The following is a 21,655-nucleotide window of genomic DNA, read 5'->3' as shown; positions in this document are numbered from 1 at the left end:
CACCTCGCAGCCCTCCTCTCCTCTTATTTTTAGCCCATGGGCTGATGATGGTCGGTAGGATGTGGCTTCTCGCGCACGCAGCGCTGGCCACGGCTTCCGCGGGGGCAGGCAGTTGCCAAGATTTCATCCTATGCTGAATTGTTATTCTCATTAATTTGAACGTCAGCAACTGTCAGTGGTGAAGGAGGTAAAATTAGCCTTGCAGTTCATCCTTTCCCTCCTCAGCATCCATAACGGCCTCCTGGGATTGTTCTTTTCTTTGCTGGGAGGAGGAGATAGATGGGCACACAAAAGATGTTGGCATTATTTCCCCCCTCCCCAGTCAGAGATGTTCATGGCTTTGGTCAGAGCTTGGCCAGGGGAGGGGAAGGATAAGTGCTCAGCTGTGCTCTCAGGGTGGATGCTGGGGTCTCCTGCAGCACCCAGCCCCCACCTGGCACTGTGGGGCTGTGCCAGCGCCGCTTCTTGTGGGTGCTGGGCTGGTCCATTGGATCCCTACAGCTTTTTGGGGCTGAAGATGACTCTGAACTAAGAGACCTCAGTGTTGTCCCCTTCTTGTTTCTGAATGATTCCCACACATGGAGGAGGATGCACTGTGGGATGCTGCCCCATGGGAAGCAGGAAGGAGCAGAGCATGGGGGCACACAGCAGGCAGAGGGGACCCCCAGCCCCTCCCAGTGCCCCCTCTGCCCCATGCCGTGGGGTGAGCACTGGCGCACGGAGCTGACGTTGTGTTCGGCCTTGGAGGAGAAAGGATGGAGCATCCTTTAAAGAAAATTATACATAATCATCTTACAGCTCTCGCTTCCACTCAAACCTCTGAGTCATAACTGAAGGGCTCTGGAGCGTGACGTTCCCGGTGGAAGGAAATTGCCGTGGCTGGATCCAGTGTGGGGGAGCAGGGGACCTGATGAACCCTTCCATCAGCCCCATGGGGCTGCAGGGCGATGGGGGTGCAGTGGAGCCCCTCCTGCCCTGGGTAGAGACCCTCTGTCACTCCCCAGGTACAGGGACAGGACCGGAGCCTGCACCAGCTGCACAGCACAGGGATGCCTCTCCTGGGGGCTCTGTGCCCCCAGTGCTGAGTCACTGCATTGAGCTGGGCAGATGGAGAGCGCTGCTCTGGAGCAGGTGGAGCAAACCGACCCCATCTGCGTGTCCCTTGCAGGGCACAGAGCTGCGCCTGATCCCTGCAGCAGGACAGTGCCCTTCTCACAGGTGGAGCAGCGTGAAACCTGCTCCTCAGTTCCGAGTGATGCAGAGCGCAGGGTGGCCATGGTGCTCCGTGCAGGGAGGATGCTGCCACGGCCTCACGTTGCCTTCCCTTGCAGGACAGGTGCCTGAGGAGGAGGCAGGGCAGAACGGGCAGAGCCGTGGCCGGGGGCTGCCCAAGGCCATCTGCATGAACGGGACGGAGCCGGGACAGCTGAGCACCAAATCCAAGGCGGAGCGCCGGGCCAGCGCCTCCTCCAACCCCTCACGCAAGGCCTGCTCGGCCAGCAGCAAGATCCGCAAGCTCTCCACCTGCAAGCAGCAGTGATCCGGGAGCACCACGCTCTGCACAGGTACGGGTTGGGATGGGGGCTCAGGGGGTGAGCCCTCTCTGTGCTGCCAGCATCACTGCCTGGTGCTCTGCAGTGTGGGCTGGTGCAGAAGCCCCCCCCGTGCTCCTGCAGTGCTCCTGCATGTAGCTCTGCTCTGTCCTCGCCCCCCATGCTGCTGTCAGACCCCCCACTTCTCCTTGTTCTCACTGTGGCTGTGCCACCCCCCCCTCTAGCACCGGGACCCCCATTCTCCAGCACGCTGCTCCCAGCATTGCCACCCTCCTGCAGGGCAGGGAGCAAAGCTGTGATGCATGAAGGCTACAGCAGAGCACTGGGCCTTTCCTGGGGAAGCTCCAGGGGTCTCCCCTGTCCCATGGGCAGCTGCAGGACTGTGCTGGCCACGGCTGTGCTCAGCCCCCCCCCCCCTTTACATCTTGCTCTGATGCTCAGGGATGCTGAGCCCTCCCTGCTCCCCCCCTTCATCCTTCCGGCTCCCTCCGCATCCCCATCCTTTCCTTTCCACCCCTCATTCATAAATGAGGCAGCGATGAGTCAACTCTCAGTGCTCATCCACCCCCGGCCTCACGCTCCTCGCTCTCGTCACCGGCGCTCGGTGGGGCTGAGGCTGTGTTATCTATTTGGATCACGACCAGCTTTTGTGGTGTGAAAAAAAGAAGAGCTAGAAATAAAAGCTCATTCCTCCCCCTGCAGCTGTCAGACCCGCACACTCCGGCTTTAATCTTTAATTCATGGATAGGAGTGAGTCACCTGTGTGGGGAGGCACTGGTGCTGCCGGCGGATGGATGCCTCTGCTCAGGGCTCCCCGGGGAGCTGCTGCTCTGCTGCCCCATAGCTGCTGGCTGCCCCCTGGCTGCTCGCTGCCCTTTGCTTAGGGCTCAGCCCTCTGCCTGGGGGGTTCCCATTGTGGCTGGGGCTCCTGTTTATATATGGGGTGGGGGCTGCCAGGCCGGATGCTGCCTGCTTCCAACACCGCCCTCAGGTCGGTGCCATAAAACCTCTTGAGAGCAGAAAGCATTTGTGGCTCCCAGCTGTGAACGAGGTCTTTGGTTTCAGCAGGTTGTGGGGCACACCGGGCCATCCTGACCCTTCTCTCCCATTCTCCCACAGTGTCCCAGCATCCTCCCCCCAGCTCAGCACCTCCTGTGGGCAGGGGAGTGTGTATGTGTGTGGGGGGGCCGGTCTGTGTTCACAACCCAAGGACCCCCACCAAGGAACCCTCCCTGCCCCCCCTACAGCCCCTCGCTACGGAGCCCAGCGCTGCGGGGAGCCCCCACCGCCCACCTGGGATGGAGGACCCCGACTTAGGAGGGAAGGAGGGGGGGGAAAAGGGGGCACCCCCCCCCCCCCTCCCCATCACTCTTTGCCAATCAAGACACTGATTCTCTTTTTAATTTCACAATGGAAAGGTGGGATGAGCAGGACTTGGAGGGGGGGGGGGGGTTCATCCTCTCTCCTCCCCCCCCCCCCCCTTTACCCTGGCTGTGTAGAAGTCGTGCGAAGCCATTGCCGTGCACTTTATGTTTTAGACTACTGTTCTATATTATATATTTTCCTCTTTTATTTCTTTTGTTGGGGGGGGGCGGGTTGTTGTTTGTTGTCGGTTTCGTTTCGTTGATCTTTTCTGAGGTATATTCAGACCTTTTCCTACACATCGTGTTTCCAACCTCAACCCAGATGAGGAAAAAACAACAACCAAAACCAAAAAACCCCAACCCAAGGTATTATACAACAAAGCAAAGCTCCATTCACCCTGCATGCTGTAAAAGGGCTCAGAAAAGGGAATGGGGGCCTTCAGAGTCTTTTTTTTTTGTTGTTGTTCCTTATTTTTTTTTTCTTTTTTTTTTTCTTTTTTTTTTTTTTAAGAAAAAGAAAAAATAAAGTGAAAAGTGAGAGGTGGGCTCCTGTCCTTCCTCTGCACCCTGGGGTGGGGGGGGCAACGGAATATGGGGGTGGGGGAAGAGGGGGGGTCCACACAATGAGAACCGGCGCTCGCAGCACTCGCAGCCTTTTGGGTTTGGTTTTGTTGCTTTTCCTTCATTGATAAGACTTAAAAACGCGGAGTTGGAGGTGATGCTTCGGGCAGAGGCTCTGCAGAAGGGAAGGCGCGGCCCGGCCTCTGTGCTCGCATGCAATTGGGATGGGGGGGGGGGGGGGGGGGAACACCGCCGCAGCCCCCTCCCCTCCGCCTCCACCCGCACCGCCGCGTGGGCCGATGTGGGGCTGTTCGCTCCTTCTTCTTTTGGCCACCCTCAAAACCCCCATCCCGTCGTACAAAGCCAACCGAGACATCGCCTTCCTCGACGAGGAAAGGGGGACCGGGGGGGGGGGGGAGGAGAGCGAGGAGCTGCCCCCCACCCCGTGGCCGCTCAGCCCCGTGAGCCGCCCCCCGCCACCAGGCCGGCTCCCGGTCGCAGCGCCGTTATTGCTCGTAGGAACCCCCGCGGGTGCGGGACGGTCCCCTCCGCGCCGCCCTCCGCCGTGCCTGCGCGACGCCGCCCCGCAACGTCGGACCCGCACCGCGTGCGCCCTACGCGGGGCTGCGGTCGGGGGGCGCATCGCCGGCGGTTACGGCCACCGCGCTCTCCGTCTCGGCCCGCAGCCCCTCCGCCTCCCTCCGCAGATGCCCGTACAGCCGCTCCTCGATGCCCCCCGTTATCTTGTCCAGCAGCTCCGAGCCGGGACGCGGCCCCGCGCACCGCCCGGGTCCGGGACATTCCTCCCCGCCGCCGCCGCGCTCCGACCCGGTCCGGTGCTCCTCCGCGGGCTCCTCCACGATCACCTGAATCTCAGGTTCGGGCAGCGGGGCGGTGCCGGCGTCCGCCTCGGCCGCTTCTTCGTCCCCGGCGCTGACGATGCGGGGCAGCGGCCCGTGGAATCGGGCGTCCAGCGGGGAGTTGGCGCTGTCCCCGCGGCGCAGAGGGGTGCGGTGCCGTTCCAACGCGGGGTATCTCACCCCCGGGTCGCTGTACTGCTTGGCGTGCTGCCACTGCTTGCGGAGGTGCGTGCGGGAGCGGTGCTTGCCGCGGGGAGGGGACTCGTCGAACTGCGGGTCGTGCCGCACGAAGGCGTTGAACAGCGCGTCCGTCTTCTCGTCGATGCTGTAATCCCTCCGCGGCGACGGCGCGTCCCGGCCCGCCAGCATCTGCCCGTACGGGGACCAGGCCAAGGGGCTGTGGGTGCGCATCGGGGCCCCCCCGCCCACCGCGCCGCGCTTCGCTTCCTCCTCGTCGTCCTCGTCCTCCTCCTCCTCGTCGGGCTCGCGGCCCTCGAAGCTCTCGAAGATGGTTCCTTTCCTCCCGGCGCTGGTGAAGCAGATCCGTTTCTCCGACGCCGTTTGGTCCGCGGGCGGCCCCTCCTCGCCCCCCCGGCCCGGCGCCTCGATGGAGGCGTAGCCGCTGTCCATCTGCAGCAGCTTGCGGGTGCCGGGCTCCGACTCCTCCGCCTTTTGCCGGGCCCAGAGCTTCTCGTCGGGGCCTTCGGCCTCGTCCAGGGAGGAGGAGGGGCAGGGGGCCGCGCCGCCCGACGAGACGCTGTCCGCGCCGTCGCTGCGCACCGAGTCCTGGTCGTTGCTGCGCTCCGACGCCGCGTACAGCTCCAGCGAGGCGCGAAGGCTCCAGATGTCGTGGCCGACGCTGCGCTGCTCCGGGGCCGCCGCCTCGCTGGGGCTGTCCTCGCCCGGCTCTAACCTGGGGGGGGGGGGCGGCGGGGTCACGGCGGGGACGGCTCCCATCGCTGCTATTAATGACCCGAAAGTGCGAACCCCCCCGCCCGGCGCCCATCCGGATCCGTCGCCCCCTAAAGATGGGACCCTCCCCATGCACGGCTCCCCGCCCCCATCCCCGTCCCCTCTATCTACTGAAAAATACCTGCCGAGAGAGGGAGGGGGGCTGCTGGGGGAGGGCAGGAAGGGGCCGCCCGCGGGGTGGAAGGCGACGTCGTCGGTGTGGGCGATGTATTGGATGATGTCGGTCTGGTGGGGGTCGCGGTCCTCCTGGTCCATGCTCTCGCTGGCTGCACGCTGCCGCTGGAACTGGCGGCGCTTGGGGGACCCTGCAGGGGTGTGGGGTGAGGGGGGGGAACAGTCGCATCCTTGCAGAGGGGCACAGCCCCTCCTGCCCCCACATCAGCCCCTCCCGGACCCCCCCTCTCAGCCCCCACCTCTCGTGTCCAGGCTGGACGCCCGCTGGGTGCTCTCCAGTTTCCATTTCTTGATCCTGAAGTAGGGGCTGGCCCCATCCAGGCTGGCATGTCGGCGCAGGCGGGTGAAGAACTGCAGCACCGGGCCCTGCGTGGGGGCTGGGGGGGCATCCCCAGGGCTTCCACTGCCCACAATGGGCCCCTTCCCACTCCGGGTTGCTGCGGTGAACTGAACATGGGGAGGGGGGGTCATGAGCTGTGGCTCAGCCCTGGGGGCATCCATGCACAACCCCATCCCCCCCCCCCCCCGGCCCCACACTCACCGAAGGACCCTCCCCGGAGTCAGAGGAGGTGGCAGGGCTCCCTCCTGCCGTGGAGTTGTAGGTGTCCCCAGGCAGTGCTGAGCTGGGGCACACAGCATGGCCAGGCTGCGGCACGGCCCCCCCGGGAGGCTGCATGCAGAGCGCATCAGGGGCTGCACGGAGCTCTGCGCCCACAGCCCCATCCCTGTGCCAGCCCCCACCCAGGTGATGCCCACCCCCATCCCCACTCAGTGCCTACCTGGAAGATGGCGAGGCCGGGTTTGGGTGGGGGCCGGCGGGGGGTCATGGCCAGGCTGTTCTCACTGGACTCACACTCGTGGATGGTGACGATCTTAAGGGCAGGTGGTGGCAGATGCAGGTGCGTCAGGCGGGCGTTCTTCAGGTGGTGGAAATCTCCCTCTGTCAGCGTGTACCTGGGGGGCACAGCGGGTCAGGGGGCGGCCCCACAACCTGCAGACCCCCCCCCATCCTTCCCAGACCCCCCAGCTTTCACCTCCTCCCCTTCTCCTGGGTCTTCTTGCCCTGCTCGTAAAGCGCAGCTTCATTGAAGGAGACGCGGCGTGCGCTGGAGGAGCTGGAGGACAGGAACCTCTCGCTCTCTGCATCGCGGTAGCTGGAGGCCGACAGGCACTCGGGGTCCTCCACTTTGATAGTGATATCTATGGAGAGAGGAAAGGGAGGGGTCAAGCCAACAGCCCCCCCCTCCAACCCCCCAATGGTGGTACAGCTGAGGCTGCATCAACTCACTGCTGGGACAGAGGCTGGAGGACACCCAGAGCACTGAGAATAGGGGACAACCCAGGACCTGCTTCCCACCCCCCCCCCCTTGCCCAAGGAGCAGCATCACAGCAGTGACCCCCCAACGCTCACCCTGGGCCGGCTGCGAGTCATCCAGGTACGTCGTGGTGGTTTTCTCGGGGTCATCGCTGGCTCTGCATTGGGACTGACGGTCAGAGCTACCCGGTGCCATAGCAAACCCAGAGCAGCAGCACCAACGGCTGCTGTGAGCACGAGGTGCCACCGGCCTCGGGGGACACAGCGTGTCCCATCCCACCCACCTGGAGTGGCGGCGATCGGCCTCGCAGCAGCGACGGCAGATGATCAGGATCCCCGAGAGCAGCACCAAAGTCCCCCCAATGAAGATGGAGAGCAGGGCGAGCAGCAGCACGTAGCCATCCTGGGGGGACACCTCGCCGGGTACAGCCTGCGTGGGGCAGGGAGGGGTGAGATGCTGTATAAGGGGGGGGGGATGTGCTTTATTCTGAGGGGAGGGGGGGCTCCTATGGAGGCTGCTGCTGTGCTGCTCCCCTGAGACGTGAGCTCCCCCGCCGCCCCCGGGCCTGCTGCTGCCTTCACCACGGCAACCGCAGCCTGGGGAGGGGGGGGGGGAGCTGAGGAGCACAGGCAGAGGGAATGGGGATGGGACCCCCGTGCTCAGCCCCATAGCTCTGCAGGTCCGCGGGGCAGGGGAGGGGCTGGCAGCCGGGTGATGGCATTGGGGAGGATGCTGCCGTGCCCATCCCGGTACCTGGAGCTACAGCCACATCCTGGGCTCCCAGCCCATCCAGACCCCATCCCTATCCCCATCCCCGGGGCTGCTCACCGTGCTGCTCTCCGTCGCGTTGTCCCACGGGGTCGGGTCATCGTTCATGGTCCGATCCAAGCCGGGTTACGTCCTGGGCCGGTGTTAAACAAAGGGGGAGCGGGGTGGGGCCGGTGGTACCGGGAGGGGGGTCCTGCCCGGCCCGGCCCTGCCCGGCACCGCGGAGCTGAGGGAGGGACCGAGGGGAGGGTCCGGGATAAGGGATGGAGGAGGGAGCGGTCGGGGCTGGAGCGGGAGGGAGGGGCGGGGGTGGGGCCGGGGGGGGGCGGTGGGTGCCCCGAGCGCTGTGGCAGCGCCTGAGTCAGCGGGGACGGACGGACGGAGCAGCGGGTCCCGGCTGCGATGCGGACCCCGCAATCCCCGGAACGGCTCCGAATCCCCAACCGGGAACCGCGTGTCCGCCGCCCCCGTCCGTGTGTTTCCTCAGCCGGGGGGGGGGGGCTGCGCTGCGGGCGGGGGGAGGCGCGTCAAAGAGCCCGAAATGGGGTCAGGGAAAAATGTGAATGGAGCGGGGAGGGGTTGGGGGGGGGGGCGGGGGGGGGGGGATGGCACCGCGAGGACCCCCCGCCCGGGCAGAGAGAGAGAGAGAGAGAGAGAGAGAGAACGGCGCCGGTCGGCGATGATGGAGGAATTCCGTCTCCATGGCGACACGGAGGGAACAGCGCGGCCATTGTCTGCGACCGGGGACGGTCCCTGCGCTGCGCCCCCCCCCCAACACACACACACACACACACACCCCCCACACCCCCCCCTTCCCTCTCGGTGCCCGGCGGTGGGATCCGGGCGGGGCTGCGGGGCGGGACGGGGCCGGGATGCGGGATGCGATGCGGGAGGGACGCGATGCGCCGGTGACAGCAGCGCCGGAGCCCGCGGAGCAGCGCCGGGATGGCTCCGGTCGGTCGGTCCGGCTCCGTGTGTCGCGATAAGCGCCTGTCGCGATCGCGGTGGGAGCGGGAGGACTCACCTACAGCCGGGGCTCCATCGCCGCGCTCGGTGCGGTTCGGGCGGCCCCGGGATTTATGAATGAACCGGAGCCGCCCCCGCGCGGTGCGGGTGTCACGTGGGGACGGGGCTGCCCCGAACCCGCCCGCACCGGACCGGCACCCCGACCCCGCATGGCCGCGCCCCCCCCCCCCCATCCCCCTATTGGCCCTTCCCGTCCCGCAGCCCCGCGGCTCATCCGGCCCCGAGCTCCGCGCCGCCCCCACCCGCAGCCCGGGGCCGGGCACGGAGCGGACCCTCCGGTAAACACGGCGGGTAAACAACAGGGCGGGGCGCGGAACTACATCTCCCAAGAGCCCCCGCGGTTTGTGTGACGTCACTTCCGCCTCCCCGCGCGTTGCCTCACGGTCCGCGTAGTTCCGGGCCGCAAAGCACGCCGGGAGCCGCAGTCCCGCCGCCCGCCCCGCTCTGTCCGCTCGCCCTTCGCCGCCGCCATGATCCGCGCCCGGCAGCTCCTCCGTCTCGCCGCGCTCCGGCCGCTCCGTGCCCGCAGTTACGCCGATGCTGCGGCCGGTCCCGCCGCCATGGCCTTCACCTTCGCCTCTCCCACTCAGGTAACGCTCCGTGAGGGGCAGCACCGCGCGGATCCGCTACAGGCCGGAGCGCGGCCTTGGCTCGGCCCGGCGGCCCCACTGACCCCCAACCAGCCCTCCGTGCTGTGAACCTTCACCACCCCCCTCATCTCCCTCCCCCCCCCAGGTGTTCTATAACGGTGCCAACGTGAAGCAGGTGGACGTGCCCACCCTGACCGGCTCCTTCGGCATCCTGGCCTCCCACGTCCCCACGTTGCAGGTCCTGAAGCCCGGAGTGGTGACGGTGTACGGCGAGGACGGCACGGCCACCAAGTACTTCGGTACGAGGAGCGGCCAATAGGGCGTTAATGGGACCCTCGGGGGGGGGCTCGGCCATGGGGTGCCCTCTGCTGCAGCTCTGGGGGCTGCTGCCTTCGTAGCTGAAGTGCTGCATCCCCCCATAGGGGAGGGGATGCGCCGTGGGGTGTGTTTGGGGGTGAGGTTTGGTTCTGCTCGGAGGATGCCAACATTGCTCTGCTGCAGCTTTGCTTTGCCTGACGTCAGGCTGCTGTGGGCCGTGCTTGGTGTTATGGGGTGAGCTCTGAGGTCTGGTTTTGGTTAAGGAAGCCCATCAGTTGATCCCATGCTGTTTGTTCACAGTGAGCAGCGGCTCCGTCACGGTCAATGCAGACTCCACAGTGCAGGTGTTGGCAGAGGAGGCGGTGACCATTGACATGCTGGATCTGGCTGTGAGTACTGCAAAGCAGCACGGAGGGCTCCGTGCCCAGCTCCTCTCATGTGGGGTCGCTGTCTCAGGGCCTTGATGTGGCTGCACAGCCCCTGTCAGGTCCCATTTCCCCACCATCAAGTGCTGCTCCTCCCTGCTAACTGCATGGAGAGGAAGCCCCGTGTTGAAGCCCTGTGATTGCTACCCCTTCCCCAGCCTGCATCCCTGCCCTTGGGTAGATGTGGTCCTGCCCCATCCCACCCTTCTTCACTCCAGGAGCAGCATTCCCACAGCAGGGCCTGCCTGCAAGATGCCAGCCCAGCATGTGGACAAACAGCCTGCTTGGGGCTGAGTGCAGTGAGGGAGAGGGGGGAGCTGAGGGTCTCTGTCCTGCTCTGTGTTCCCAGTGATGCATTATTTCTTGTGCTCTCACGTTCAGGCTGCAAAATCAAACCTGGAAAAGGCCGTTTCAGAGATGGCTGCTGCCTCCGACGAAGCTGCTAAAGCCGAAGCCCAGATTAAAGTGGAAGCCAACGAAGCTCTCGTTAAAGCCTTGGAGTAACGGGGGTAAGCATGACCTCATCCCAACCGGGGGAGCACGGGGCTGTCCCGGGGCCGCTAGGTGGCAGCCGCAGCATTGGCAGCCCAGGGCCCAGGGCCGGGCGCAGCCCACGGTCACGAGTGGGGCCCCGTTGGGACGGGCAGCCCGGGGCTGGCCATGCAGCAGGCTGCGTTCCTGGGGCCCCGCAGGGAACGGTGTGGCCTCTGCTCCGTGTACACTCCCTTCCACTGCAAACAAACAGCTTCTGTCTCGGGGGAGGTGAGGCGAGGCTGCTTACCTCGTGGCCCATTTTCTCTGTGCCCTGCTAAGACTGTGCCTCATCCCTTTGCTTCCCACGTGCTGGCAGCCGGGAGGCTCGCTGTGTGGCGTTGTGCTGTGCCTGGCAGGTGAGTCACTGCAGCTCAACTGGCCTCTCCCTGGAGCAGGTACAGCAGGGCAGCTCTCCTCTGCTATCTCCTGAGCTCTGGTCTCGCTGCTCTTTGGCCTTTGAGGTCAGGTCTGGGGGGGGCACCCAGTGGCTGAGCCCTCAGATTGGGATCCGTTGCTCTGCTGAGCCCACCCTGCATTCAAACCGACTCCTCCTCTGTGTGTTGCAGGAATCCCACTGACGCTCTAGAAAAACCCCAGACTGTCCTACTTGTTCTGGCTTCCCCGTTTGTACAGATGGTGTGGGACAAATGGAGGCGGGAGAAACAGCTCTGATCCATTAAAAGGAAACACAGTCCTGTCTTGTGGCGTGTCACCTTCTTCCCAAGCAGCACACACTGCTGGGTATGGGGCAGGGGCTGCACGGTGCAGCCCCCGGTGTGGTGTTACTTCCTGGGGTGCTGTTGGGGGTCCCCTTGGAAGGTTCACCCCAAGCTCAGCATCAGATTTGATGTCTCTCTCCTCCCTGTGCTGCCCCACAGGGCAGTGCAGGTCCAGGCTGAAGGCTTCTTCCTGCCCCAGCTCCCCCCCAGCTTTGCTCAGACTCCATTGCTGCAGGACCCACATGGACTCGGTTGTTTTTTAGCACAGTCCTTCCTGCAGCTGGACGGCAGCTGCCCAGCTCTGACCCTTCTCCCTGCTGCTGTGGGCTGTCACCGCTTCCCCTGCATGTGTGGCATGCAGAGCAGGGGGGAAATCTCCTTCTGCTCCTTGGAGACAGGCTTGGTGTGAGAGGGAAGCAGCTGCTGTGGGGGGGGTGGGAGTCTCGGTCAGTGCAGTGTGGGGGTGTTGATGGTGCTCTTTGGGGCTGTGCAGCACTGCTAGAGGGGGGGGGGGGCAGCCCTGGTGTTCCCTGTGCAGGGCAGGAGCTGCTTCCTGGCACAGCATTGCTCAATGAGGGGCCCGATCCCCGCAGCAGACGCCTTGAGGACGCGTTTTGCCAACGGCACCATCTGTTTTGAGGCTGTGAGCTCACTGCCGTCCTCCCCACACGCCTCCAGTGGGGATTTCAGGTTCCCTCTGCCACACAGAGCAATAAGGGGGGGGGGGGGGGGTGTCTGAGGGGCTGCTGTCCCCATGGCACACAGCAGCCCCCCCCCCCCCCATTCCCATCCCCTCATCCCCCTGTGCTGCTTGTTGGGTTGGACTGGGTTATTTTCAGCCCTGCCACCCAGGATGTAATCTGTGCTGCCTCCTCACCGCCACCTCCTCCCCCTCCTCTCTTTCTCCCCCCCCCCCTCCCCATCCTTCTCCCCCCCCCTTACAAGTGATCAAAAATAGTCCCTGCGGTGTTAGATTTCTCGCTCAGGAGCTTATTAAAAGCCTCCCCGTCCTGACGCTGAGCCTATTTGAGGATCAACCCGGTCCCACTTTCCGAGCCTCTCCCTCTCCTTTTCCCCCTTATTTCCCCCCTCTCTCCTCTCCCTTTTCCTTTACGCTCATCAAGGTCAGACGTCGCTTCTGTGCGTGAGCGAAGCTTTAAAGCCGAGCTCACATTCAAACGACTGGGGGAATAACGGGGGCCGGGCTGGCCGAGCTGCCCTCGGTACCGGCTGCTGTTTGCATTGAGCCCTGCTCTCTTTCCGACGGAAGGTGGCTGCGTTTTGTCATCGGATGGAGCAGCGTTGGCGAGGCTGGGAAGCCGGGAACGGCCGGCTGCTATTTTTAGGATGGGGGGGGGAAAAAAGAAGTGTTTCCGTCAGCGTCCTCGCATCAGTTCTTCCCACTGCCTGCAGCCAGCTCCATTGGGACCCGGGGGAGGGGGGGGGGTCCTGGTGCTGCCTGCTGGGACATGTAGTTGGGGGGCGGGGGGCTCAGCTCTGCCCCACATCTGGGGTGGTGGGGATGGATGTGTCGCTTCGTGCCGGCTTGTTCTGTTATGTAGGGGGGGGGTCAGCCCCGCTGCTGTGGGGAAGGGGCTCTGCCTGCACTGCTCTGCCCCCCCAACTCATCTGGGATGCCAGGAGAGGGGCTGAGGGTGCAGGCCCAGGGCAGTGCTGTGAGCCACGTTTAGTGCTGCAGAACTGGGGCTGTGTGCCCCACAGTGCGACCCTATGGCTGACCATCCCCTTCTATCCTCTCCAGCATATCCTGCCATGAAGGATTTATGCTTCAGCTGCTCGTTACAACCCACAGGGCCAGATCTCCGGGGCATCCCTGCAGCATCCATCCATGCAGGTGGGATGAGAGCCCCTTCCCTGCCGTGTAGGGGGTGCAGTGCAGGCAGTGTGGCTTTACAAGGTGCTGTGCTCACATTCCCCCCCCTCCAGCCCCCCCAGAGGGCAGCGCTGCGTGCTGGAGGGATGGGCTGCCTGGAAAGCTGCGTGAGCAGAACTGCGTCCTTCCTTTCCACCCAATGCTTTTCTGCCTGTGACTTACTTCCATCTCCTGCTGCCAGATGGAGGGTGGGGAGCAGAGCAGAGCATCCCTGCCGGCGCCTCTGCTCCTGGGGGAGCACTTTGCGGGAGGGACTGAGAGCTGCTGTCAGGTCCCAGCATTGCAATACTGCAATCCCCCCCCCCCCCCCCCCTTCGTGCTCAGCTCTGCTGTGTTTCCAGGCTCCCACCCGGATCCTGAATGCAGGGGAAAAGTCTGAGCTCCCCATGGGGGAAAAATCACCCACCCCAACCCTGCGGCAGAGCCAGGATTCCCCCCCTTTGTGGCACTGAGTCATGGGGCAGAGCCACCCCCAGCCCTGCCCAAACCCACAGTGCCTGTCCTTGCATTGCAGCCTGTGTGTTTGGGGGGGGGGGGAGCAGCCCGAGATTGGAGGCTTTAGTGGGGTGGGGGCAGAGCTCCTCCCCCCTTCATATCAAGGCCTCGTGACACCGGAGGGCACCGCAGTGTGGGAAGGGCAGCAGAGCTCGGTGTGTCCTTGCGCCATGCTGCCCTTGGGTGGCTGAAGGCCACGTCCTCACAACTTCCTTCTCCGGGGGGGAGCGCTGCTGTAATGATTAACCTGCGCCGTCCTGTCCCACACTCTGTTTTCCTCTTGGTTTCCAACGTTGGAAAATGCTTTTTTCCTCCCCCCCCCCAACCAGCCACCCACACACACACTGCCCTGTCCCTACACACAGGGAAAGTCCCATCCGGATACATGGAATGGGAATGGGGGGGGGGGGGGTTAATGTGGGGGAAACTGAGGCACGGAGGGAGAAAGCTGCGATGGGTGCATTGCTGGGTGGGGATGGATGCTGGCTGTGCTCTGTGGATGGGGTCACCGGCACAGCTGGGGATGTGCAGGGCTGGGATGGGGGTCCCGGTGAAGCCCCCCCCCCCCTTTCCTCTGCCACCCCCTGCCCAGGATCAGGACCCACACAAGGCGGGGGGGAGGGGAGGGGGCTGGGAGGAAGCGGCTGCCAGCTGGGCTCCATGCCGGCCACAAAGGCAGCCCAGAGAGCCTGAGTGGAATGAAGTGGCGGCCAGCCAGGTTCCCACGGCGGCCCCAGTTCAGAAAATAGGCCCGGAGCTGGCAGCGGTTGCTGCAGCGACCAACAGGGTGCTGCAATGCAGGGGGGGGGCTCAGCCAGGCCCAGGTGTGCACGGTGGGACCCCTGTGTGGGGACCAGGGCTGGTGATGGAGCTGGGCACCCACTGGCTTCTGTTTCTGCTGCCCCCCAGCAGCATCACCCTGGGTAAAGCCAAGAGCTTGATGTGAATGCTGCAGCCCCACAGCTAGACCTGCCTCCATCCAGCCCCACATCCAGCCCCACATTGATGGGGAGGAAGCGGCTGCAGCTGGTGGTGCTGGTGGGGCCTTTCCTGATGGGTTGGCGCCTGCCAGGAGCCGGGTTGGGATGGGGGGGGGGGGTTTGAAGCTGGGGGGCCGGGGAGCTGCCCTCAGGAATGCCCCCAGGCCGGGCTTTCATCCGCGCTGCCTCAAAGGGCGCCTGTGTGCAGGAGAGCCGGGTATAAATAGCAGGGATTGAGGCCTGGCGTGACACTGGAGTCCCTTCTGCCACCGCCACCTTGGGTGCCCCCCCCCCCCCTTCCCCTTCCCTCCCTCCCCGCAGCACCTCAATGGGGGCATTGTGCACCCGCGGCCCCTTTGGGCACGTCCCCGGCAGCTGCTCAGCCTGACCCCATCTGCTCCCCCCTCGTGCTTTGGGGCCATCCGTGCACACAGCAGGATGGGATGAGGGACCCCAAGCTGCCCCCGAGCAGCGCTATCACAGCCCACTCCCCACAGCACTGCTGTGCCCCACAGCCACATCCCTTCTCCCAGCAGCACCGTGGCCTGTCCCCCCCCCCAGGACCAGGCTGTGGGGATGGGGGGCTCTGCATGGCCATGCTCCTTTGGGTGCCCATCCCATCGCATCCCATTGCATCCCTGGGCTGACTCCCTCTGCTTTGAGCACATCCAGCAATGGGTGCCGCTCAGTCCCTTCTCTGCAGTGATTTCCTGCCCAGCTTTGGGTTTCTCTTTTGCTTTTGTTCAGCTGTTGGGGCCAAACATCCCCTGCCACGCATCCCCCTGAGCCCCTCAACACCGAGGGCTGCTGGGTTTGATCTCTCATCCTGACCCATCGCTGCTACGTCACATCTCCCCCCAACCCAAACCTGCAGGCAATGCCCACATTGTGCAGTGCTGCATCCCACTCACAGCCCATAGCAGCCCACGCTGCATTTCAGGGCCAAGGTTCCCCACTGGGAGCTGCGGGCTCTATGGGGATACAAAGGTTTAATGCGTGTTGCTGGGCTCCTTCTGATCCTTCCGCCCATTATCTAATCAGAGCCGTGTGGAACAGCCCGGTGCTGTATGTGAGTCACTTCCCCAGTGCTGCCTCAGTTCCCTATAGGTGATGCTGGGCTGTGCTGAGCTGTCGCCCCGCAGCGTCGTGGTGGTGTTGGGGAATGCGGTGCAGTGAGTTCCGGCCCAGGGTTGGATTCCTGCACCTCTTCTCAGCTCCACATTGACTCACTGACCTGCACGTCACTTCCACACCAGCCTCAGCTCCTTCAGGTGGGATTCAGGCACAATATGGTCCCATGGGTTGCACTGTTGGGGTGATGCTCCGTATGCAATGGCGGCACCACGCGGGGTCTGGATCAGTGCAGGATTCTCTATTCCCAGTATAAAGCTGTGGCCCCACATCCCCGTGGGAGCTGGGGAATGGACAGAAGCAGCTCTGAGCACACCAAGATCTGATGTGGGGCACAGCAGCAGGTTGGGGTGGCTGCTCCCCAATGGGTTGGTACTGGGCTGCCCCATTCTGGCTCGTGTTAACCCCATGTGGACTGAGTGATGGGCAATAGGGGGCAAATCCTCCCAGTCTATGAGCTGAAGAGTTGAGCTCACCATGAAGCCGTGGAGGCTGAAGGCACAGGTCCTTCCCCTGCCCAGGGCTGGCGACTTGCTTAAGCATTTGCAATAATTATAATAATAATCATGATAATAATAATAATAATAATAACACCACCAGGCTGGGTGTCGTCTGGCTGCTGGAGACGGTGATTTAAGGCCTACCAACACAAGTAGCAGCGGCTGAGAAACAGCCGAGTGGAGCGGATTGCACAGGGGACAGATCCCAACGTGGGGTGCTGCAGAGCTGCAAAGGGGCTACCAAGATCAAGTGCTCCATATCCCATAGCAGGAGGGGTCCTTGCAGCAACCTCATAAGGCTGGGAGCCCACATCTCCAGCACTGAGCAGAGCCAGGTTGCAGCCATGCCAACTGAAGGAAGCAGCCAAATGGCAGCCCCAGAGCTTGGGGCCGAGGGGTGGTGCTGCCCGGGGTCGGCCACGTGCCAGGGTTGGCACGGAGCTGCTCTCCTGCGTCACCGCGGATGGAGCGCGGCGTTCCGAGGGGCTGTGAGCTCAGGGTGCTCAGAATAGTCCTGGCCTCAGCATGGGCAGCACAGCCAAGTATGGCCCCATACCTGGGCTGCTATATCCAGGGGATTCGCCATCCCTCCTGGGGCAGAGCCAGCCCGTAAGGCTGCATTGGGGGTCAGCACTGAGGGCTGCTCCTCGAGGCCTCTCCTATGGGATGCATCACCTGTGGGTGAGCCCATGGAGCACTGCAGGGTGCCCCACAGCCCAAAGGTGAGGCTGGGCAGTGTCAGGCAGTTTGATTGCCAAGGTGTCCCCATGAGTGACACCCGGACACGCTGCCAGGGGCCACCAGGACACGTTCCCAAGGGCTGGGAAACACGCGGAGCCGATTGTGCGTTTCTAAGGACACACCTGGGTGTTTACAGCCCGGCAGCGTCACCGGCACACAGCGCTGCCCAAGGACACCCCACCCACCCCAATGCAGCCCCACTGAGTTGGGGGGGGGGGGGGTTCTGCTTGGGGTCATGTGCAAAGCTGATTGGGGGGGGGGGGTTGCCTGTCCTCCTTCCTCACCTGAGCTCACCGTGGTGACACAAATGACCATCATTGTTGTGACTCAGGCTGAGCTGCTCATCTCGGGTTGGGGAGGTGAAGGGGAGGGTTGTTGTGGGGGCTGTGACCCCAATGCAAAGCCAACACCTCCCCCCTCCATGGGACCAGGCTGGGTAGGGGTGAAGCGGTTCAGCTGCACTGTACTGCTGGGGTGTGTCTGTGAGCCCTAAGCTGGCCCTGAGCCCGTGGGAACGCTCCCACTCACTGCTGGAACTCTGCACTGCGTGCCCCACACCAGCCCTGCACCCTATGGGGGTGGCCCTGCACCCTATAGGCATGGCCCTGCTTCATTATGGGTTGGGCGCTCAATGGTGGCAGTGGGAAAAGGGCCCCCCGTCCCTCCCCTGGGTCCCTCATGCTCCATCCCTGCTTTGCTCTGCAGCAGCAGCAGCCCCTGCTCCCCTCCTTCCCTCTTCCCTCACTCTCTGCCCTTGTCCCATGACCCCACGCCTGCGAGGGGAATGCAGACTTGCGATAAAAGCAGCGTTTGCCAAAGCTGCAAAATCAGACAGGAATTCAGTCCAAAAAAACAAAAAAAGGGGGAGGGAGGGAATAAAGAAAGAACCAAAACAGAAGAGAGAAAAGGGAGAAAAGAGCAAAGCTGCAGCCTGGGGCTGGTGGGGGATTTCCCCAAAGAAGGAGCCCTGGGAACTCCCTTCCTTCGAGGGACAGCACACTTCCAAGAACCCAATGAGGTTTGGGCTCCTGGGAGGTGCCAGCAGTGCCCCCCCCCCCCCCTCAGCTCAGCCCCTGCAGCGGGGATGGGCCTTGCAATGGTGTCCCCTGGGACCCCGCATCCCCTCTTGTATGGCTGCTGGGTGGGGTGCAGCTGGGGAGCATTGCAGAGCGGTGGGACTCACATCACTGTTTGCTCATCGCGTCGTCTCTCCCCGAGCAGCTCCGGTGTGGGGTTTGGGGAACGTTCCCTCTGGAGACCTTCAATGCAGAGCAGTGATTATAGCCGAGTCTGAGCGTCATCTTTAACGATTTATTCCCAGGGCAACCCAATAAACTAAACACACAAAATCGGGGCTGTTGGGAGCCCTGGGATCTCCCGGCACCGTCTCTCTGGAGACCCCAGATACCTTTACCTAAACCCGCAGCCACACGCACCGCCTGGAGCTGCTTATTATGGCTGCTCCGGGAGGGAACAGAGCAGGGTTGGGGGCTGCGGGGCAGGCGCTGCTACGAGCCATCATCGAGCGCTCCATCACACCCCGTGCCATCACCGAGTCCCTTTGTCCCCCTGCAGACCCCAACCGTGGGGTCGGGAGAGGCCCCGCTCCGTGAGGATGTGGCTCCGGGCCCCCCCAAAGCCGCGTTCCCGTGGGGGTTTATCACCCACGCAGCGCTGTGACCGCCGGAGGGGCGGCCGAACGGCCCGGGGAGAACAATGGCGAGGCCCGGCCCGTCCCTCTCCCGGGGACAATGGCACAGCGGGGCCTGAGCTCATCTCCCCCCCGAGAGCCCGCGGGGCCGGGGCGGGCGGGGGGCGCGGGGTTGTGCCACAAAGGCTCTCCCTGTGCCCGAGGGGCCCCGCTCCCACCCGCCATAGAACGACCCCCGACAGCCGCGGGGTACCGACGTCCCCCCGGGGCTCCGTGCGCTGCTGCCTCGAGGGGACGGTGGAGGGGGGGGGTGTGCGCGGCCAGCTCCTCCCGCAGGTTCTTTGTGTCCGTCGGTGCGTTGCGGGGCATTGTCTGCGGGCGGGAGCAGCGAGGGGTCAGTCAGAACCCCGCAGACACAGCGCGCAGCTCCCGGGGGGGTTTGTCGGGGCTCCCACCGATCCGACCTCGCGTCGTCCCCTTCCCAGCGCCGAGCGGAGGCGGTCACCCCCCCCACACACCCCCCCCATCCGCGAGGCGGAGCTGCGGTGGCACCGGAGGCAGCGCTGGGACCGGACCGCTCCGTACACCCCGAGTGGAAGAGCCGGACCCCGGGAGGGAGCGATCAGCCCCCGGTGCACCGAGAGCCGGAGGGGGGGGGGGGGGGCACCGCCGGGACACCTCCCTCCCTCCGGGAGCAGGTGCGGCCGCGCCGAGGCCGCTGGCGGGGCCGGTGCGGGGCCAGGCCGGTCCCTGCCCCCGGGAGGCTCCACCCTGGGCGGTGCGGGATAAAACTTGGGGCACCTCCCCGACGGTTCCGCGTCAGGCTGCGCTCCGACCGCTCGGCACGGGGCAGCGCTTCGGGGGGCAGCGCTGCGTCCGAGCCCACACGGAACTTTTTAAGGGGGGGCTTTTTTATTCCGCTTTTCCTTCCCCCGGTGCCACCGGAGGCAGCCGAGCTCTGATTGCAACGGGATCAACGGGGCAGCGCTCTGGGCTCGGTGAGTACCGGGATCGGGGCTGAGCGGGTCGGTTCCTTGTGGGGTCTTTTGTGTTTTATTTCACGGAGGGATTTGGGGGGGGGGGTCCCACTACGGGGGGAAGGATCGCGGTGCAGCTTCGCTTCGTGGTGCGGGCACGTCGGCGGGGCTTCGCTCTCATTGTCCCCCCATCCGGCCCCCACCGAACCGCGGCGTGGATCGGGCGCTGTTGGGGCTCCGGGCGCTGTTGGGGCTCCGGGCGCTGTGCCCCCCCGGCTCTGTGCCCCCCCCCCCATATCGGGCGGCGGTGGGGCCGGCAGGGGGCGCGCGCGCTGTGCTGACTCATGGCCCCCCCCGGTGCCGCCGTGGCCGCTCCCCCCCCCCCCCCCCCTTAACCGGGTCGTGGGGCGCTGCGGGCGGGAGGAGCCCATCGCAACGGCGGTACCGGGAGGGGCACCGGGTGCGGTGCTGTGCCGTTCCCCCCCCTCCGCCCTTTCCGTCCGGCGTCACTCTGGGCTCCGCTTCCCGGGTGGGGGGGGCTGCTCACGTGGAGGCGGGGGGGGGGGTGGCACCTCCCGGTGCTCCGCGTTCCCCCCCGGTGCCGTTCGTTCCCCCCCCGTCCCCGTTCGTGGCTCTTTGTTGTGCGGGTTATGAATGGCCGCGGAGCGGAGCGAGGGCGCGCGTGTGGGGGGGGGGGGGGGGGGAGGGAGGGGGGAGGCGGAGGGGGCGTGGCCTAAACGCCGCGTGGGCGGAGGAATCCGGATGGCCCCGCCTACACTTTTGCCACGTGAGAAACGAATCCTCGCTTTCGATTGGTCCTACCGGGAGATGTCGGAAAGCTTAACGGCTTCGGATTGGTCGGGAAAGCCGGAGGAGACGGAGTGAATGAGGGCGAAGCTCCGCCCCCTCCCTTTGGACGTTGCTACATTGGAGCTGCCCCCTCCCCTCCTCCCCCCCCCCCCCGGTTGCCTCTCAGCGCTGTTCGCGGCGCTGCCGGTTCGGCGGGTCCGGCCCGCGATCCTCCCGCTCCGAACCGACCCCCCCCCCCCCCCCCGCTCCTGGATCCAGTTCGTCGCCTTGTGGGATTTACCTCCATTTCTCCAACCATTCTCCGCTCGGATCGCGGCTCCCGAGCTCTTCCCCCCCCCCATTCCCGCATCGCTCCCCGCACCCGCCGCTCTTTGTCCCGCACCGACCGACCGACTCACCCCCTTCCTCATCCCCCCCCTTACCCCCCCCTTTCCCCGCAGGCCGCATGGAGCCGCAGCCCGGCGCTCGGAGCTGCAGCCGCGGGGCCGCCCCTTGCGACCCTCTCCCCGCGGAGCGTCCGGTCCATCTGTGCATCCACACCACAACCGGAGCCCGGTACGAAGTGGCCGTTCCACCGGACGAGACGGTGGAGGGATTAAAAACGGCGGCTGTCGCAGCGCCTGAAGGTGCCCAAAGAGCGCCTGGCGCTGCTGCACAAAGACAGGTACGGAGCAGCCCCCCCCCCCCCCATCACCCTGCCCCCTCCCCTTTCCCCTGCGCGGCCCCAATTCCTCCAGGGGGTGGAGGGAATGAAGGGGGGGGGGGGGTTGGACGGGGGTTGGGCTCCGTGAGGCCCCGCGCTGCCCCCGCCGCGGTCGCTCTGTGGGCGGTGGGGGCCGGTTGTGCCCGCGGGGCTCCGTGCGGCGCCGGGCGCTGCTGCCCTTTGTTCTGTTCTATGCTCAAACTCGGCGGCGCGGCCTCAGCACCGCCCCCCCCCCCCCCCATCATATACACACCCCCCCCCCCTTCCTCCGCATCCCCCTGTTCCTCCTCCACCTCAGCCCGGGGGCGGCAGCTCGGGGGGGTGGGAGGGGAGGGGAGAGTCCTTTGTCTGACAAAGGGCCGCGCTGGGGGCGGCCGCTTAACACCCCCCCCCCCCCCCCCCCCTCCCTTCCTTTCCTATCCCCGGTCAGCACCGACCGCGGAGCCCCTCATAGCCCCCATTCCAGAGCCCCCCCGGAGTGCCCGATGGCCTCGTGTGGGGAGAGCATAAAGGACTTAAGGATGGGGGGGGTGGAGAAGGGCTATGGGTGTTCGTGGGGCCTTCGTAGCACCGCTGTTTCCCCCCCCCCAACA

The 21,655-nt window shown here is 65.0% G+C and overlaps 4 protein-coding genes across 6 annotated transcripts in view; 3 read left to right on the top strand and 1 right to left on the bottom strand.

Annotated features, from left to right (window-relative positions):
• STK11 (serine/threonine kinase 11) overlaps positions 1 to 3,416 on the top strand; it is a 32,081-nt gene extending 28,665 nt beyond the window's left edge. Inside the window, exons 9-10 of one of the 2 annotated variants that reach the window (XM_072357373.1) lie at positions 1,332 to 1,565; positions 2,801 to 3,416. In XM_072357373.1, the coding sequence (XP_072213474.1) occupies positions 1,332 to 1,540 (209 nt within the window). In that variant the 3' untranslated portion in view covers positions 1,541 to 1,565; positions 2,801 to 3,416. Of the gene's footprint in view, positions 1 to 1,331; positions 1,566 to 2,672 lie in introns of both variants that reach the window. The other variant, XM_072357372.1, reaches the window with a different exon arrangement.
• CBARP (CACN subunit beta associated regulatory protein) lies at positions 3,150 to 9,060 on the bottom strand. The gene is made up of 10 exons (XM_072357371.1): positions 8,593 to 9,060; positions 7,629 to 7,701; positions 7,084 to 7,229; positions 6,896 to 6,957; positions 6,519 to 6,684; positions 6,264 to 6,438; positions 6,026 to 6,154; positions 5,724 to 5,931; positions 5,432 to 5,615; positions 3,150 to 5,251 (listed from the first exon to the last, which is right to left on the bottom strand). The coding sequence occupies exons 2-10, from the start codon at positions 7,674 to 7,676 to the stop codon at positions 4,093 to 4,095; spliced, it is 2,277 nt and encodes a 758-aa protein (XP_072213472.1). The 5' UTR covers positions 7,677 to 7,701; positions 8,593 to 9,060; the 3' UTR covers positions 3,150 to 4,092.
• ATP5F1D (ATP synthase F1 subunit delta) lies at positions 8,426 to 11,155 on the top strand. Of its 2 annotated transcripts, XM_072357377.1 has the most exons (7): positions 8,426 to 8,522; positions 8,988 to 9,184; positions 9,330 to 9,483; positions 9,803 to 9,891; positions 10,309 to 10,436; positions 10,778 to 10,817; positions 11,028 to 11,155. In XM_072357377.1, exons 1-5 carry the CDS (start codon positions 8,441 to 8,443, stop codon positions 10,429 to 10,431), a joined length of 645 nt encoding a protein of 214 aa, XP_072213478.1. In that variant the 5' UTR covers positions 8,426 to 8,440; the 3' UTR covers positions 10,432 to 10,436; positions 10,778 to 10,817; positions 11,028 to 11,155. The 2 variants fall into 2 exon arrangements, with proteins under 2 accessions (XP_072213478.1, XP_072213477.1); XM_072357376.1 differs by lacking the exon at positions 10,778 to 10,817.
• A 7,385-nt stretch (positions 11,156 to 18,540) lies between these two features.
• MIDN (midnolin) overlaps positions 18,541 to 21,655 on the top strand; it is a 7,524-nt gene continuing 4,409 nt past the window's right edge. The window contains 3 exon segments of the mRNA XM_072357274.1: positions 18,541 to 19,570; positions 20,800 to 20,957; positions 20,959 to 21,023. Of these exon segments, the coding sequence (XP_072213375.1) occupies positions 18,673 to 19,570; positions 20,800 to 20,957; positions 20,959 to 21,023 (1,121 nt within the window). The 5' untranslated portion in view covers positions 18,541 to 18,672.

This window comes from Excalfactoria chinensis, chromosome 26, assembly GCF_039878825.1.
Source record: "Excalfactoria chinensis isolate bCotChi1 chromosome 26, bCotChi1.hap2, whole genome shotgun sequence".
NCBI lineage: Eukaryota > Metazoa > Chordata > Aves > Galliformes > Phasianidae > Excalfactoria > Excalfactoria chinensis.
This window is presented reverse-complemented; position numbering and strand designations above follow the sequence as displayed.

Excerpts from the sequence above, each read along its gene's own strand:
- CBARP (XM_072357371.1), bottom strand. The coding sequence starts at position 7,676 with ATGAACGATGACCCGACCCCGTGGGACAACGCGACGGAGAGCAGCACG. Across the intron at positions 6,439-6,518 it reads ACCCAGGAGAAGGGGAGGAG|GTACACGCTGACAGAGGGAG; the intron begins GTGAAAGCTGGG and ends TGTGCCCCCCAG. Across the intron at positions 5,252-5,431 it reads CCCCCTCCCTCTCTCGGCAG|GTTAGAGCCGGGCGAGGACA; the intron begins GTATTTTTCAGT and ends CCCCCCCCCCAG.
- ATP5F1D (XM_072357376.1), top strand. The coding sequence starts at position 8,441 with ATGCGGGATGCGATGCGGGAGGGACGCGATGCGCCGGTGACAGCAGCG. Across the intron at positions 8,523-8,987 it reads GCAGCGCCGGGATGGCTCCG|TTCCGGGCCGCAAAGCACGC; the intron begins GTCGGTCGGTCC and ends CGGTCCGCGTAG. Across the intron at positions 9,484-9,802 it reads CACGGCCACCAAGTACTTCG|TGAGCAGCGGCTCCGTCACG; the intron begins GTACGAGGAGCG and ends GTTTGTTCACAG.